Raw genomic sequence first — 18895 nt, 5'->3', positions numbered from 1 at the left:
GTAATAGTTGGGGCTTTAAACCTGGGTACACCTGTGGGAATATGAGCATCTTAGGTAAAGGAAGATGTGCTTGTGTGTGGGGGGAAGGGAGGGGTAGGTCTGAACACCCGCGGCTCTGCCTGTTTGGGGTTCACCAGGCACGCATGCGCGCTCACCTCCACGATGTCTGAGTTCGTCCGGCTCTCGTGCGGCTCGTTGTACTCGGTGTACTTGAGCAGCACCTTGTCCATGTCCGTGCTGGCGTACTGGAACAGCTTGTTGGTACTGTTGAAGATGATCAGCGCGATCTCACAGTCACACAGCACGCTCAGCTCATACGCCTTCTTCATCAACCCAAATTTCCTCTTCGTAAATGTCACCTGGAAAAAAGAAAGCAGACACGTTTTTTTAAAGAGGAAAAAAAAAAAAAAGCATGCCTTTAAAAATAAAACAGTACTTTTTTCCTTTATAAAACAACGTGTGTTGTTGTCAGAGCCCTCGGGCACTAACACATTTGGAAAGAAAGCAAATAAATCTAAAACTAATTTCTGCTTAGAATTTGAAAATGTGTGATTTCTATCTTGCTGCTGAATGTGAAACTGCAAATGCCAGATTTAATGTAGGGCATTTTAATGAAGGTGACCAGAGAACTGTTCATGTTTCTTTGAGCAATTCAAGATTTAAAAGACTCAATTTCAGCAGGGTTAGCATATTTCTTAATTATAAATTCGGAGCTTATTTTTTGGCCATGTGAAGACTCGACATGACATTATGGACACAGTATTTTAGATCTATGTTCAAAATTTCTCAAAACTGTTTAGTCTCATGCCATTGAACTGAAAACACTGAAGGGATCTGACTGTACTTTCAGACAGAGTTGTATTCTGTTTTCCAGAAATCCAGCAGGGAGTTGGGAAGTGCTTTAGCCATAACTCTTGTTAGGGTTTTGGTTTCATTCTTCTGTGTATCTTTCTTCCTCTCCCAAGCCAGAAACTGTATTGCCATCTTTGCCTTTCTCTTCTTTTACTCTAATCTATTACCAAGTCCCACAATTCCTTCCCTCAAAATGTTTCTCAGGTTCACACTTTCTTGTCTATTTCCCAGGCAGCTCTATCATTCATGTCTTTATCAGCTTCCTGTCCTAGACGATCTCCCTGTCTGAAACCATTCCCTCCTCGATTCATCCTAATCTTCAAAACCTCACTCTTGTCACTGCCATTTCCTGATGGGCCGGCTACAACAGCTCCCCTCTCTGGCTTCAAATACTTCTACCTGCCAGTGCAAATATGCATTTTACCATTCCCAGTTTCAGTCTTCTCTGGATTAAACTCCAGTCTGCCCACCAAAAACCATGAACATTCTTAAGTATAAGCCTTTATACTTCATGGTCCAGTGTTTCCCAGCAGGTCTTTTGTAGAATATTATTTCTACAAAATATTCCTTAAGACCAAAAGTTCAATGGTCCAATATGTTTGGGAAATGAGGCACAGTGGTATATTAAAGGCTGAGGAACTTTTTAAACTTTAACCTGCTTCCCAAACTTACTGCTGACAGAACGTTGATTTCTTTGCTTATTTATTTATTTTGAGGAGCACTTACTCTCATTCTTCTGAACCAGGTTTTTGAGGCATCTACCCTGGGAAATGCTGACTGACTTTTAGTTGTTATTTTCAAAGGTGACTATTTAAATTTTTTTCCTCAACTTCAAATCCAACCCATCTTGCAGAGGTCAGCTGAGTTTTATCTACTACCTACTTGGGTGTAACTCCTAAATCTCGAGTCCCGCTCCTTATCTTTCTCTTTGTCTCCAGCCACCCCATGGATGTCCTCCACTCACGTGTCTATCTAAAAGTCCTAGGAATCTCAAACCCCCAAAGCCCAAACTCACCTTCACCCTCGAATCTGCTCCCCTTCCTGGGTCCCCCATCTCACCATAAACTCAGTCACCCAAACCAGAGACCGCTGAGTGGACTTTGAATGTCCCCTATCCCACACGCCTAAATAAATGTGTTGACAGGAAGTGTGGACAAGCAGACAGAAAAGCTGACTTCCTGGTCTCCTCATTTCCCCACACTTCTGTTAATACTTATTGTTTTACCCATCACCCTTTATTTTTTCTTATAGTACTTATCATATTTTATAACTTGTATAATTTTGTGTGTGATCATTTGTTTAATGTCTGTCTCCTCCACTGCAGTGCACGTTCCACAAGGGCATGTACCATTTTTATTTTGCCCACTGCTGTATCTCCAGTGCCTAGAACAGCAGACATATGGGCACACGTTAAAAATCTGTAGTATAAAAACGAAATAGGGAAAACTATTATGTCGTTTTTAGAAATATCAAAGTGATGTATGTTATATAAAACTGTGATAGCTTTCCCCACCAAATTTTTATTTAGCAACTCATAAACAGAATTTTAAAAAGATAAATCTACACTTTAATAATGATTATATTCTTTAATCACATCTGCACTGAAGGCAGCATGATAGAAAGGGAAGAATATGGGGTCTGGATTCAGGGGACCCTGGATTTGAATGCTGATCTGCTATTTATTAGTCATGAGAAATTCACTTAACTTCTTCAAATCTGATTTTTCTCCGAGTTTGATTTTTCATCTATAAAATGGAGATAACACCTACTTGTGGTGTTGCTGCAAGGATTACATAAAATAACATATGTACAGTATCAAGCTTTGTGTTTAAAGTAGAAGCTCAATAAATCTTAGTTCCCATCCCTTTCTTAGTTGACTTACAGGAGAAGAACTTACAAAATATACCTGTCTTAGTGGCTCAAAGAGTCCTGATCAAGGCTATTTGAGGATCTTACTACAGTCTTCCTGATAGAAAGATGAAGCTGAACTATGGAATTCCCACTGATCATTCTTTGGAAAATACAGCATTTAGGTATCTACCAGCCCACATCGGCTAGTCAATATCTACTCAGATATGTTATTTACGTTGCAACTGGGATAATTTTTCTTTGTAATGATTGCCAATGTTTCACCTTCTGTTTTGTTTATTGATTGTCTTACTAAAGTGCTTCTAATAAAATATAGCTAGTGTTTTATTTCCAGTGTCTCACCTTCTGTTTTATGTTTATTGACTTATTAAACTGTGCTTATAAAATATAGCCAGTGTTTTATTTTCCTATCTGATTATCATACTACTTTAGAAACTTTTTTTATTCTGGTTCATTCAGATGAGTCATGACTGGTATTAGGAATGAGCTAAATAAAGACTATCTTTTTGGAATGGATTAAAAAGTATCACCATTAATTATACAGATTTATACAAAATGTCTTTTAATAATTCTCTTAGATGCAATTTAGTTATGCAAATATACTTGCACATTGGTATTTTGTTTAGTGAAGTAGGCTACAGAGTACGTTCAATGCAGAAGGCACTGACCCAAAATACTTTCATATATCTAAAACCACTTTTAATCAGACTTTCATGACCACAAACTGTAGGTGGAATGTCTCGATACAGTATGGTTTCTGTTGTACTCAAACCTCAGAATTTAGCACGTTACAACACTCACCCTCAAAGTACATTTCAGCACAGAAATATCATTAAAGCCACTATTTGTGTTTACTTTTAGGTACTCCTCAACTTTTGTGTAACCAAATAGGCTGCTGGATAATGCATACTTATTTAATAATATCTGTCAGAAAGTCAGTGCATATGGCTTCTTTTCATTAAAACTGCAAACTGAAATGATGATGACTATATTAAAGCATTTAAGAAAATATCTTCAAAACCTACTCTTAATTGCACTAAGTTTAATTCTGTATTATGTTCATATTCTTCATAGCATACTCAAAATGTATTTTATAATGCTTTTTCTCATTGTTCACAGTTAGATAAAATTGTTTTACAGCATTAAGCTTTCTTAAGAGAACTGGGATATTACCCTTTGTTTAAAATATGCCACTCCATGACAAAGATTTCAATTCAGAGCTTTTATACTTAAATATAATAATGTATTGTAATGATTACATTTTTCATAACTTGACAATTGTTTGTAATGGGGACAAGTCCATTTCTATTTCAATAACATATTTTGAACCTTAGGTGAGATGGAAAACTGTTTTTACAGCAGTTAGGCAAAGAGATGCTCTTTTCCAGTGTTTACATCAATCAAGGTGCACCAAGAAGAGAATAAAACCAATATTATTTAAGTGGGCACTATAATTTACATTTAGTTTTCAAAATTAAAGAGACTTCATATGTAATGTATGTATGGAAAGCAAGATTACTCTGTAAACATTGAGCATTTTATGTATTTTTTCTTTACCTCTTGAAACAGCCTCAAATGTAATGATGATGTTTTATTAAGACATTCAGTATTAAGTTTTATATTAACCTCGAGTTTTAAATCCTAGCATAAGGGCAGGCATCACTCATGCTGACAATTACTCTAGAACTTATTAGGTATGAATCAATAATTGAAATTAGAATTTGAAATTGAAAAAAAGGAACATTCATTAAATACAGCTCCATACAATTTATATTCCTTATAAAGAAATAAGGAAAATCTATTTACAGAAACATGAAAGTAATTCAAGCAATTTTTATTGAGCATTTTCTACATGCCATTGTGCCGACCAATACCGACTGAGCGTTCTCCACGTCAGACATTGGTGCTGGGTGTGCAGGCTTCTACTACATGTAAATCTATATCTCCCCTGTTCATGTCTCACCCTCATGGCTGGAGGAAAAACAGTCATTTAATTCCTTAAAGCTCCAAAGGAATTTCCTTCATTTGAATCAAAATATATTCCTTGGCTAATAATGTTATATTTCCAGTCATGTGTAATGATCTGAATTGTATTTTTATCCAGAGTTGGGTGAATTCAGTTTTTGTTTTCTGACCAATCCTTCTTCTAGACTGAGCAAGAAAAATAACAGTAGATGTTAACCCAATCAAGATGAATATGAAATGAAACCTACCATATTGGTTATTTCTTATCTTGTACTTAGAGAAAGCTGATCATGGCATTACGTCCCTCCCCCTTTCCATCTGGCTCCCATGGTGCTGTAAGGCTTCCTTTAAATGTCAACTTCTTCTATGAAGCTTTCATTGTCACATTCAGATAACACACTCCTCCCTCGTTGTTATCCTCTAGAGCTTTTTACAAACCTTTATTATGAGACTTATTCTAACATTACAGAGTTGATTGGTTGTTTGAGTCTGCCTCTCCTGCTGGCTTTTTGAGCTCCCTGAAGACCCCACCTCTGGCCTCACAAAGACTGACCAATGGATACTCAATGAACGATGGATTATGGAATGGAAATACTCTATTTTAAACTGAATGTCTCAATAAAATTTTCTGCTAAAAGTAGATAATTTTTAAACTTGTCTTTTTGACAATTTATTGTTTTACTTTTCTTGAAGAAAGAAAAAAATAGTTCAAAAAGTTCAGAGAAAAGTGGTCTTTATTCCTTGCCCTGATGACTCACCGTGAAGGAAAGAAAAGTGTGAAGGTAAAAACTGAATTTTACAATCACAGGATACAGAGGTAAAGGGGGGAGGATCTAAGAATTCAGATGACTGCATTCACTGAGCAAAAATTTACTGAACTTTCTAATGAGATCAGATTTTTAAAGAACATGTATTTCGCAACGTATTTGATGAAATCCTCATCACAATATTATATATTTGAGATTAGCTAGTAGTAATGTAGATGATTTAAATATGAATTAATTAATTGGTGTTAAGTTTAAGGACAGTCTCTTGCAAAGGGCCACAGAGTTCAAGAGTAACTTTCCTGTCCCAGGCACCATTTTTATCAGTGGTGTAGATGAAGATGTAGCCTGCATGCTTATCAGATCCACACACTACACAAATCTGGGTGATAACCCAGCAGATGGTAGAGTCTTTATACATACATAGCTCTCTCTACAGAAAGCTGGGTCACAAACGACAAGAAACAGAGGTAATTTTAAAGTCTTCATTCGTATTAAAAAAAAAAAACAGAATTATATAATCTCAGGTTGGAGAAAAACTAACATGATAGCTGTTTTTGGGAAAAGGATCTGAAGTTTTAGTGTTCCACAGTGGGAACTAATTATCCTAATGATCTCTTAGTTAGTCAGCACTAACTAATCTTTGGTACTGTAGTCAGCTCTGAGAATTTTAAGAAGACACTGGGTGACACTGACAAAATTAGAGCATCTATAGGATGGCAAACAGGTCGATGTAGGGTCTGAGAATAATTTTGCAGGAGAAATCATTGAGGGAATCTGGAATGTTTAACCCAGAAAAACAGAGTTAAAAGAGAAATGCCAAACACTTTCCAAGATCTGCAGACTTCGTGGCCATGTGAAGAGGCAGATGAGTTAATTCTGTTTTGTTCTATAGAGCAGAGTTAGAAAGCATTGCTGAAAATCATAAAGAGGTTCAAAACAGGGGGAAACCCAGTGATGAGAACTGTCCAAGAGTGGATCTAGTCTCCTGAAGTAAGAAGCAGTTCATTGCTGAACATGTTCAAGTAGGGCTGCATATCAAGGAAGGTCTAGAAGGCGTTCCTGAATTAAACAGGAAGCTGGACTAGACACCTTTAAAAGATTTATTCCAGATTTAGATGTTCAGATTCTATGGCTACGTAGCACAGACCTTTGAGTAAAGGGGAAGATTAGAGTGAATGGAATACAGTTTACAACAAGAATCTATTTCTGCAATTTCATTCTGTAGAATGTCTTATGTTTTGGTTACTCAACTTCATCAATATGTTACCATAGTCATTCTAATTTTAATATTCCAAGAAATAAAACTGGATCACTTTCTTTTTGTAGTTAGAAGAGATATAAAAGACTGTAAAGAATTGGAGTAGACAATATTAAATTAGGTATAGTGCTGAAAATGCACAGAAAAACAACTGTCCAGATTGATAAAACAGCAAATTCACATTAAAATATTTTAAAAGGAGCAGTATATATGCATCATTACTGGGGCTCTGTACTGTGGAAGCAAAAACATGGGAATTGAAAATCAAGTCTAAGCTCTGCCGTGTATGAGCCGTGTGTCCTTGGCCTCGGGTAAATTGTTTAACTTACCCGTACCCCAGTTTCCTCACCTGTAAAGTGGAGGTAATAACAGATATCTTACAGAGTTATGATGAGAGTTAAACTAAGGAACACACAAGTGTAAGTGACTTGTTGACTGTGAAACACTATACAAGGTAGGTAGTATTTTTTTTCTGATGCATCAGGCTCAGTCACTTCTTGTTACATACTGTAAAAGACTGCTCTCTCAACTAAACCTCAAGCTTTCCTTGAAAGCCCGGAACATCTCCTGTCTGCTCTTGTAACCTGAAGTCCCAGAACAATACTTGGCTAAATATTCATTGAATGAATGAATGGATAGATGGATGGAATAATTACTCTTTTTTTTTTGCAATCAAAACTGAATGGCTAAAAATGAATTTCCATGCACGCTCAAATTATGTTAATAAGAAGTTTGCCACTGAGAGAGGAAAATTTCACATAGTTATTTTTCTCTTCTGTCACACTAACTTATAGTAAAAATGTACATTTGGTAAAAATGAATAGGAGAAAAACTGGATTGGGTCAAATTTTGTGTGTGGGTTTGTTGGTGAAATTGGAGCATATCATATTTTTTTATAACTGTTTTTAGATAAGAGTGTTGACTTTATTTGGTGACTTTTTTCTAAGAAGTTTTCAGAGACTTTCTAAGCTATCTTGCTCCATTTGACAGCATCTCTTTTAACTTATTATTGGGCACAGTTTATCATCCCCATTTCTCAGATGATACTGTAAACGAAGGCATGAACTGCCTTATCCACAGTCACAAAGCTAGTCGCTGATGAACTAGAAATAGAACCCTCTTCACACAAAATCCATCTTTCTTTCCATTAGTCAGTGGTTCCTTCCCTCTTCTAGACAACTGTGCGTTTCAGGGGCTGAAGGTCAGTACAGCACGGACCCCTCCAACCGCTCATCAAGCACTGTCCAGGTACATTAAGAAATGTCAGCAATTCTGATGAGCACAAGCAGGGTAGTGCCCAACTTACTAATTAGTATAAGGACAGCTTTCTAGGTTAAAATAAAAAAAATACTACTACTAATAATAAAATTGAGAAGAAGTTGGTTTCTAGGTTCTGACAATAAACCAAAGCTCCTTTTGTGTGGACTCTGCAGCTACCTCTGCCCTCAGACCTCCAGACATTCCCACTAAAGCCAGTGAGAACCACATGCATGCACTAGTGGGCACACACTAGTTCTATATTTATGGATGTTTATTTAAATTTCACAGAATGAGAAGCATTTTGGTTGGTAGCAAATACAAGCCTGTTTACAGCCAGAATAAAAAAAGGTGGGTCTCTGATTTACACACAGTCAATGTAAATAACAAGTTCTAAAACAGAGGACAAGTCCTGTATCATTTCCTACAGGGCACGGAAATTAGTTAGACTACTGTGTAACAGAAAGGGCATTTAATCATGAGTCTCCACACCACACGCAGGCCTCTGTTCACCCTCCCAATCCTGGCTCCATTCATAAAGTCACCTCAGGAGAACTTTCCTGCCATATTTTAACGGTAGGAGTCCTTGCACCTTACAGGAAAGAATAAATGAAAGAAAAAGACCTTTGGAAACAGCAGCTATTCACATCTATGAGAATAACTGAGGCCTAACTCTAAATGACTTCAGATGCATTACTAAGGGAAGCAAGGATAATTTTACCTATGGGTCTCCGATACTTCATCCCACCAATCAGAATTCCTTCAGCCTGATCTTATTGAACTTATCAGTGAGTCTGCTCAGTGAGTGGGGAAACTTTTTACTCGTTTCTTTAACTCGTAAAGTAATATTAGTTTCATAGTTTTAGAATGCGTTTGGGACTAATATACCTAGCTAATTGTATTTTCAAAGTTTTGAGGTTTTATCAGGGTTTTTTTCGTCCAAATAGAGTCACGATGAATACAACTGTAATCCTATGGAAATATTTTAGATCCAGCCCTCCTCACCCACAGCCTAAAGAATCTCTCAGTTTCCTCCCAGTTAAGGAAAAGGAGTGACTAATGAGGGACAAGATGGGCAGTTCACGGATACAATGCGCTCTCTAATCCAGAGCCGCTAGGTCTTCCTATGTGTTTAAAGGGTTAGGGATGGAGTCAAGAGTCTGCAGCGACAATCTTTAATTGAAAAAAAGGGAAATGCCCTCTTAAATGCTCTTTTTCTTCCCCTGGCTTGTTCCTGACAGTAAGTAATGGCGCAACTGTTCTAAAGTATTCCTCTCCAATTTTATTTTGTTTAATTCAGTCTGTCATTAGAAAGGCTTGCGAGCTTTAGGCTTGATGATTACTCTCGGTGGGAGGAAGTAGCGCCACTGCAGACTTGTGTTCTAGACAAGCGCTCCTTTATACAATGACGGGGCCTGCCACCATAAATGAAAGGCTCTTTAAAGAGCAGTGAGGGACTCTTTTAAGCAGACTGCTACCATGTGCTTGTAACCCTGCAGCATAACTTGCGAGGATGAGACAGCAGTGTGTTCTGCTGCAAAGAGGACTATTGTCCTCGTTAGCCTTCAGCAAACTGAGCCGCATTTCACTGCAACGCAGGAGGATTTCCAAAGGGTTTCAAGCAGTAGTTCCTAAAATTCTGAACGTGATAGAAGGATTAAAATAGGGGGCTTAGCATGTGGAATTTAGGACTCTACTGACCCCTCACCCTAAGTCAACACCCCAAACTCCAAAATAAGACTTTAAATCTTGTGCATTGCACACTATTTCGAGGAAACATAATAAAACAATGGGTTAGATTACAGTTAAATAACTGAACGCATATTAATAAACTTGAGTGTCTATTAACAAATTCAAAGTCTGGGTTTTAAAACTTGTCATAGCTGATTTCTGATATATTTATGTACATGAGGAAAAGGTAGATGATGAGTTATAATTACTAAATGTAGGATTTAAAACATTTTATTGTGGTCCATTTTTAAGCCTAAGAATGTTTTGGATTTTAAAAAGAGAAGACTATATATAACACAATATGTTTTAAATTTTTTTATACATGCTGTTGAGGTTTGCTTGGTTTGTTAAGGGGCTGATTTACATTCTAAATCCAGTCTGCAGATGCAGTCATAAAATAAATACTTGTTTCTCTATACCTCACGTACATGAAATATATAATTTGAGTCTGAAAAGAATCAAATAAACCAGATTAATATTTTGGGGGCAAAAACATGTTTACTAGTTTAACAAAGCCAAAATGTACCTAAGGTAAAGGTCAAAGACTACTTCATTCCCTGCTGAGCAAATGCTCAGGAAGCACATTTGTCTATGTTTCCTGTCATAACAGGAAGAGTGTAACTTCTTCCTTTCCACAATGGCTTCAGTTTTACCTCCTAACTCCAATATTTTCTCCCTCAGGGCCTTCCAAATCAATCCTTGCAAGACAGAAGGCAGGAGGCGGTCTCCGTTGTAGTTTCCAAACAGTTACATTTGTTGAAATGTTATTTAAATGTTAGTGATTTCTTAAGCTAAACTGTTCCAACTTAAAATTAAAAGTCAAATATCCAAACATTTAGAGTGCTTCTCTTATTCCTATTAATGGTCCAACATATTTCAAAAGAAACACAAATACATATTCCATACTATGGAATTTCATTTACTTTAATTTAACTAACAATGTTGTTATTGTTTTGTTTTGTTTTGCTTTCCAAACAAAGCCATGATTCTTGGCGGGGGCAGGAGTTCCAATTGTGTTCAGTAAGACTATGTTGGGATGTCAACTTTAAAAATACTCTTACTATAATAATTTTCGAAGGAGCTCATTTTAAGTGAATAAATTACAATGTTAAAGGAAGTCTAGACTGCAAAGTACATGGCTTTTGAAACAATCAGCAACATGTTCTTTAATCTACAGTTCGGAAGAAACCTCTTGGTTTATGCGGTCTATTCATAATGTTAATATTTTTAGTGTTGGTTTCTCAGTAATACAATGTCACACAAAGCTTGGGCATTTGCAAAGCAAAAGGGGATTTGTAGCACACAGAATGGTGTGTGTATGCGCTCACAGGTGGAAGGTGCCATTCTGTGTCAACTTGCTACACAAAATGATTGAGACACAATAAATATAAGCCTTGGAATATTTCTAAATTACAGTTTTAAATGGAAATTATGTGAAATACACAAATTAGAACTGAAACAACAAAAAGTCTTGAAGCCCTCAAGTTCAAGGAGGAGCTTATATCTTAAATCCAGTGACAGAATTCAAGAGGAGATAGTTATCCTTTTCCTTGTGAATATTTTGGCCTCTCTTGGACTTCCTACTAAAGGAAAGCTAATGAATAGTTTGATGGCAGTTGAGACAATATCTTTTTGGCAGTAAAGGAACAGATCTAGCTGTGTAAGTATAAAATGTCCCACACATGATTGGGATTGACATATATACACTAATATGTATAAAATAGATAACTAATGAGAACCTGCTGCATAGCACAGGGAACTCTACTCAGTGCTCTGTGGTGACCTAATTGGGAAGAAAATCCAAAAAAGGGGGGATATATGCATACATATATTCACTTCCCTGTACAGCAGACACTAACACAACATTGTAAAGCAACTATACGCCAATTAAAAAAAAAGTCTCACACAACACGGGATGTACAGAAAGTATGCTGTGCACTATCTCTATGATTCAACTACAGAGTGGGGAAACCATTTCTGAATTGTTTTCAAATTGATAGGAACAGAAGAGAAAGGGATGGCTTGATGTCACAGCTGTTAAACATACATCTGAGCACTCTGGTTACTTACTGCTTTCTTTGATTTGGAATCTCACAAAAATACAGTTTGTCATTTTTCCCTTCTGGCTTTCTTTTTCAGTCTCTCACCAGTTAATTCCAACTCTCTAAAAAAAAATTTTCCCCTTGGTGATTTTAAGATTAACAAAAGAATGACTTAACTTATATGCACGGAGGACCTTCAAGTAGGCATGCACAGCATCAATATACCCTGCAATTCAGTTCTGAGATGCATTACTGTGTCCTAAAGTATTACTATGATATACTCTACTTTTATTTATTTACTCATTTTATAAAATGAGTTTAATAAAAATTTTAATATGAGTATAGGGGAGGCAGTCAGCTGTAAAGAAATGATATTGAGGGAAAAGGAGTATAATGATCATTATCATGAGTTATTTGCAGGTTTTTACTTTGGATTTAGAGATAAAAAAACCCAACACTTTTGCACTGATTGAACTTTTTATTCACTTGATTTAAAGCAAGGTTCCAAATATTCACTGACTAACATGGATAACTATTCTACAGTATTTAAAGCATAATTTCCCCTCAAATAATGTGTATTTGCTTGATATGCATACAAGCAACTGACAAGTTTGGACGTTCTCTTTGTGGAGATGACAAAATAAAACAGTGTGTCTGGATGACTGTTCTTTAACTCATGGTTTAGAATTCATCAAAAAATTATTTTCTTGAAGCAATTTATTTGTATTTCTATATTATCCTCACATTTAAAGACTGAATCTTTCTCAACTTCCACAAATTTTATATTAGGTTAGTAGGTTGTAACTCTCAAGTTTAGAACTGTAATTAGCCCTTTTATTTACGGATATTCTGGATATCACCTTGAAGGAATGGTACAGTAAAAATTCCACTGAAATTTTAGTTAAAATTCTAAGAAGAACGTAGTAAAATAGAGGAAAACGGGAAAGTAAGGAGTAAAATCTGTTTCTTTTTAAAGAAGAGTCATTTGAGAAAATCAAGGCAACTCTTTATTTTTCAGTTTAGTTTAGAAAATATCAGATTTAGTTTAAAAACCTCAGTATGTAGAAACTGTCAGAGGCTGCATCTACACTGAACGTATTTCTCCAGTTTTTTTTTTCTGAGCCCATTTAAAATAATTTATAAGTCATGTAAAGAAACTGAGATAAGGACATAAGAAAAGGGAAAAAGTTAGAAAATTTAACAGCTATGACTAATCCCCTTTAGTCATAAGGGGATTCTCCTTTTCTATTAACAGGAGAATGCTGCTAATTGTCTTTAATTTGTGCTCCAGTTATTGCACTGATAATTACATGATATTTTGTTTGCTGGCAAAAACTGTTAGTGTGCCAGGTCTGATGGAAGAAAAGAACTTAAGACATTTAATAATCTCCTTTCTTTAACTTACTATATTAGGCCGTAACTGTGTTATTCGACAAATATTTTTCTCTGGTAGTTATTCAAATATTTAAATGTCTTTTTATAATAAGTCACACAAATAAATTCGGGTTTGCCTCTCCTATCCTTTCAAAGTGGGAAAGCTGAAACCTTTAAATACAAACACACAAGTAAACAGATTTAGGTTAAGCATGCCTAATTTTCATATATCTTTCTTCTTGATATAACAGCTATAACAGATTTCTAAGTATATTCTGTTTGCAAAAAGAGTCATATGAGGACAAAACTCATTTAAAAATCTGGCTGCTTCAGAAGCACAGTAACAACTGGTACCATATGAAGGAGGGTAAGATTATTGCCTAACTGATGAAGGTAACTCACAAGTAAGAACAAAAAATGCAGATGGAGAGATTGAAATTGTAGTATGAGAATAAGCTGGAAGCTAGAAGTGATTAAAAATGGTGATAAGTAGTTCAAAATAATTTGGTCCGTAACATATATTTGAAAATAAGTCCCACAAGCATAGAAATTGGGAAACGACTTCTCAACCATCCTTGTCACAAGCTATAAATGTTCTGTGTGATTTTCTTTCCTGTCCACAAGCCATCCTCTGCCATCACCTGGCTCTTGCTCTGAAATGATTCTCTTGCCCCTTGTTAGTTTCCAAAGGCTCCTTTGTGCCCCAGCTCTACTCTGTTCCACTTTTCCTTCCATCTCCCTGATACCCTTTTAAGGTAACACCCTATTGAAATGAAGGTTTCAGGTACCATTCTTTAGTGCGCTACACAGCACAGGTGTTGTTCTGATAGAAATCACATTAACTATAGTAGCTGATGGTGAGTCTTAACAGGAGTAGCTAACAAGTAAATTTACGGAGCATTTATTATATGTTAGGTGCCTTACATTTATCCCCCAATTTAATCATCTCAATGACCCAATGAAGTGGGTACTATTTTTTAATCTCCCCTCTACTGATGAGGGAAATGATGAAACTCAGAGGGGTTAAGTCACTTGCTGGAAGGTCACACAGCTAGCAGGTGGCAGAATTAGGGCCAGAACAAGGTTTGTGTGTCTGTAAAAACCATGTTCTTCACCATGGTATTACACTGGATGCAGAATGATGTAACTGGGGAAAGCAAGGACATAAAACCATGCTCTTAGCCATTATATTATACAGAATGCAGTGTGACACAATAGAGAAAAGCTTGTTTTGTTTTTGAATCTGAAAGATTTGGGCGCAAATCTTGGCCACCTCCTAGTATTAACCATCTGACTTCAAAGCTCTGCGTGATCTGGGCCCTTCCTAGCATCTAAACCTTTTCTCTCATCTCTCTAAAGTTATACACACCAGGCTCAAGCTCCAAAAGCTTTCCTTAGACTCCTTAGCAAGCTCTTTACTTTCTCAGGAGCTTTGCAAACACTGTTCCCTCTGGAATGTTGTCACCTGCTTAACTCTGAATCATCTTTTAGCTCCCATCTTTCAGCATTTCCTCAGGGAGGCCTTTCTCCCATCCGCAATCTAAATAAGGCACCTCCTGTTATTCCTTCATAGCATTTGGATAGCTGCATTCATAGCACATGTGAACAGAATTTTTGTTATATATTTGCATAATTCATGTCTGGTTCATCCCACCAGGCCAGGGGTCCACCAACTATGGCCCACAGGCCAATCCTGCCTGCCCCCTGTTTTTGCCAGTAAAGTTTTATTCAAACACAGACACATTCATTCGTATACACATTGTCCTTTGCTGCTTTCACTAAGAAAGAGGGCAGAGACGAGTAGTTGAGACAGAGACTGCACAGCTCACAAGGCCAGAAGTATTTGCTATCTGGCCCTTTACAGAAACAGTTGGCTGACTTCTGTGGCAGACAGTAAGCTGAATGAGATTCTTCTTGCTTACTGCTGAATACTTCATGTTAGGCACATTGCAAACAAGTGATATTTATTGATTTATAACAACAAATAATGAGTTATTCAGCTGTAAATGGAATTACTAAAGATTAAATGGAGTAATATATATGTAGTTCTTGGAACACGTAGCTTCTTTTAAGTTACCTGAAAATTTCCGTAAGACAAATTGACAATTCATGATTTTATTTATTTTTACATACTAGCTTAAGAAATCCACCTTGTTTAGCTTAGAGATTGAGAAATAGTAGCTTTCATAAACTTGGAGACTCTGGAAAATTAAAAAAACAAAACAAAAACTAGCTGTTACTTTTTTTTCCTCCCCTAAACTATTTTATGTATACAATTGGAGTTTATGATTTTTAGCTGTTGCTACTGCCATAATGAAAAATAAAGTAAGGGCAAAATTCAATTTAAAACGTCAGCCACTCTGTTTTACCACAGTTTTATTTCTCAATGATATACAACTTATCGCATCAGCTCTGTAATATTTCATTTCACAGTTTGTCAGTATTTCTTATTCTGTAAAAACACACCCTGTTCTCTGTATAGCCAAATAAACACCTGCAATGGCAGGGCAGGCTTTTACTGCTTTTGAGAAAAGATGACAGTGAGCTATCGTGTGAGGTTCTGTTAGGGAGTCTACAGTGGGGAAGCTTCAGAAAGGGCAAAGCAGTTAATGTTTCTCTTTTCAACACGTGAACACATACTTTAAAGTGAGCCTAGGTTAGGGGTGTCTCCTCACTTCGTATGACATGCTGTTGCAGATTTGCTGGTGCTGATTATCAGAAGTGACCTACATCTTCCAGACTCTCTCCCAAATGGCTCTTATGATCACTCTTACAGTAGATGAGAGGCACGCATGACAAATATTTATAAGTAAGATGGCTGTTTAAGATTGTCAATAGCCGTTTAAAATAATCACTGAAATATATATTAAAACATGGAAGTTTTCAATTTTACCAATCCCATTTAAGAGTATTGAATTAAAGGGCCAACTGAGCCTAAAGACGAAGAAAAGACTACACAGATCCTAAATTCTATAGAATAAAAATCAAGGAATTCATATTCAGGATTAAAAAATGTAAGATTAACTAAGCTGAATTTAAATAAGTTTTCTTCTCTTAAAGTTATCATGACTTCTAACATGGGTGAGAGTAACAGCAATTGTAGACGCAACTATATTTAAATTACGAAAAAACGTTCAATCGTTAGCTTAAAAGTATAGTGTTAACATTCTTGCATGCCTGTGTGAGTTTTATATTCCTTTATAAAGCATAATGAAAGCTCATGAATTCAACCGCAAAAACTTTCTTTTGTCCTTGTAAGCAAAAGGAAGATACAATAAATTTCATGAACCCCAAAATTAACTGACATTATTAATGAAGTGTAGATGCTAATTCATATAAATTTTTGACTGCACCCCAAATAGGTGCTAGTCCAAACAGTAAGATCTAAATAGTCAGTGGTATATGATGTTCAATATTTCAGTCTTAATTTCAATTTCAACCTATAAATCAATTAAAAAATACTGTGGTTTTATATTGACAGAATTATTGCTTTTTGGCTTGACCCACAGCAATACACAATGTGTAGGAAAACACTGAAGGAATCCATCATAAATCTTAGCATTGTTCATCCTTTAGCTCAATTTTCAGCCAAAAATAGTTCAAGTCATATGTACCTTAAGTGTAATAATTTAAAGGAGTATAAATCTGAAAATCTAAAAAGTTTCTTTACCTCTTAATGGCATACTGGCTTTGATGGCATAAATAACAACTTCTATTCATTATAATTTACACATGTAGCAATAAAAAGTTTTAAAGCACGAATCAGTTCTAGTCTCACTAGAAGGTCCAAGAAGCTAGAAAGGCACAGTAGGGGAGAAAGAGTGTTGGGGGAAATTACAGTCCGGTGGGGCGTCTCTGAGGCTGTCCTCTTAGCTTTCCCCAGTGTAAATGGGCAACAGCCAAAATGCTCTCCTCCCTTGTGGTCAAGGAATGCCTGTTCTGTAGGTTCCATTATCCATTTGCAATGGTTGGGATCAGGCAGTACTGTAATATCTCTCAGGAACCATTTTTTGCTATTTAACATTAGGATGCATACAGACCACCTGGCTATTCTTACTTCTCCTAACTAAATCCACTCTCCCCAAGGGTGAAGAAAAATAGAGTCAAATCACAGATATTCATAATATACAAGTCTTCACTGAAGAGAGCATTTGCATGTATAAAGTCTTTAGAATAGATTAATTGTATCATACAGATATCACTGGAGTTCTAGAAAAAAATGATAACATCATGTGCCTCTAGGTTTATAAAATTCAGGCTTTAAAGAAAATGGTATGAGTTAACTGACAGTTCTCGCTTCTATGTTTGAAGAGACTAATATTTTGTGGGGGGTGTCTTCCTTGTTGTTGTTGTCAGCACAATGTTAAACATTTTGGATGTATTTCAAAGTCTCTTTTACTGTGAATAGACTGGAAGCCATTTTTATACAGGATATTTAGTCTATATTATAAACCTCTAAGTGGATGACCACAAAAGGCCTCGTTCCCATGAATATAAGAATATCTTTGCTTGATGATGCATGCAGTGGAGCAATATTATGCTTATTAACTCTTAATTATTAAGCTATTCATGTTACGCAAACGCAGCTCCCATTTAAAATTCATGTTGAAGTAAAAAGTGAATAATCATCAATGTGTAAAGTATATTTCTTACAGATAGAGTGATTTTTTTCCCTTTACTATCAGCACTTAAACTGACCACATTTAATTCACTAAAACTTCTCTTAATGGATGTTTATAAGCTCAAAATGTTTTCAGTACACTTAACATATCTGGGGGGAAGTGTAATAAATGGCCCATGTAAATAACAACACACAAAGAAGTTTACCCCACTCACCTGTCTGTTACGTTCATCCATAATCCTCGTAATCTGAATCTTTTTTCTCCCCATAGTCCCCGTTTTTCTTCTCTCTCTCGTCCCTGAAATTATGTATTTTTTCCTTCCTTTTCTTTCTCTTTCCTGTTTCCTCCAAACAAATCTCCTTCTTCAGCACTTGCACTGCTCAGTTCCCAAATTCCTGCATTCGTTCCTGCTGAACAAAAAATAAAAATTAAGCACCACTTTAACAGCAAGCCAGTTTCACGAGAACTATCATATTCTAATTTTCTAAAAATAAAACTCTATGGAACTAAACAAATTAAATGAATGAAAATAAGCATTTGTTAAAAGTACACGGTATATCACATGCAGGAGCATATCAAGTAGGAATGGTTTGTTTTTATGATTAAAATAATCTTGTAAGTAATTTAACAAGTCATTTAAATGATGAAAACTATGCTTTAAAGCCCAACACTTGAAATGTATCTTTTGCAAAGAGTTTCTTACTATTTTTTTAATGCAACTAGGTGACTATTTTCACCCTTCTGTTATGAAAAATTACCTAAATCAGAGAGTTAATGAACCTTTATGTACCTGTGTATGCTAAGTAGGGCAGCTAATTCATTTCTGAAGGGAAAACAATCTCGTGTTTTGACAGCAGAGGTGATAACGTCCCTCGTTATGCAAATAGGATGGACTATTATGAAAGTGCTATTTGATATATGTAAATGTCAACTAATTTAAATCTAAATCCTTTAATCTTATTTTTAAAAAGTCACTGCTATGAGAACACTGTAAAAATAATGTGGGATATTTAATCTTACATAACAAGCAGCTATCAGCAGTGAAATATCCTTTTCCTTTTGAAAGCCCTTAAGCTATATCTTGAATACAAGAATCAAAAAAGATAATCATTCATAGAAAAGAAAGAAATGGTGCGAAAATTAGAGTATTATTCCATT

General features: G+C 35.9%; 1 protein-coding gene across 13 annotated transcripts in view; it reads right to left on the bottom strand.

The window, feature by feature from the left end:
• The window catches only part of MEF2C (myocyte enhancer factor 2C), a 165983-nt gene that overhangs the window by 74433 nt on the left and 72655 nt on the right, over positions 1 to 18895 (bottom strand). For 9 of the 13 annotated variants that reach the window (XM_082458148.1, XM_082458146.1, XM_082458150.1 and 6 more), the window contains 2 exons: positions 17952 to 18147; positions 156 to 359 (listed from right to left, as the gene is read on the bottom strand). In XM_082458148.1, coding sequence (XP_082314274.1) covers positions 156 to 359; positions 17952 to 18005 — 258 coding nt within the window. In that variant the 5' untranslated portion in view covers positions 18006 to 18147. The remainder of the gene's footprint in view (positions 1 to 155; positions 360 to 17951; positions 18148 to 18895) is intronic. The other 4 variants (XM_082458153.1, XM_082458152.1, XM_082458155.1 and 1 more) reach the window with 1 other exon arrangement.

This window comes from Balaenoptera physalus (assembly GCF_965194825.1).
Source record: "Balaenoptera physalus genome assembly, chromosome: 3".
Taxonomy (NCBI): Eukaryota; Metazoa; Chordata; class Mammalia; order Artiodactyla; family Balaenopteridae; genus Balaenoptera; species Balaenoptera physalus.
The sequence above is the reverse complement of the archived record's forward strand: the minus strand, read 5'-3'. Positions and strand labels throughout refer to the sequence as shown.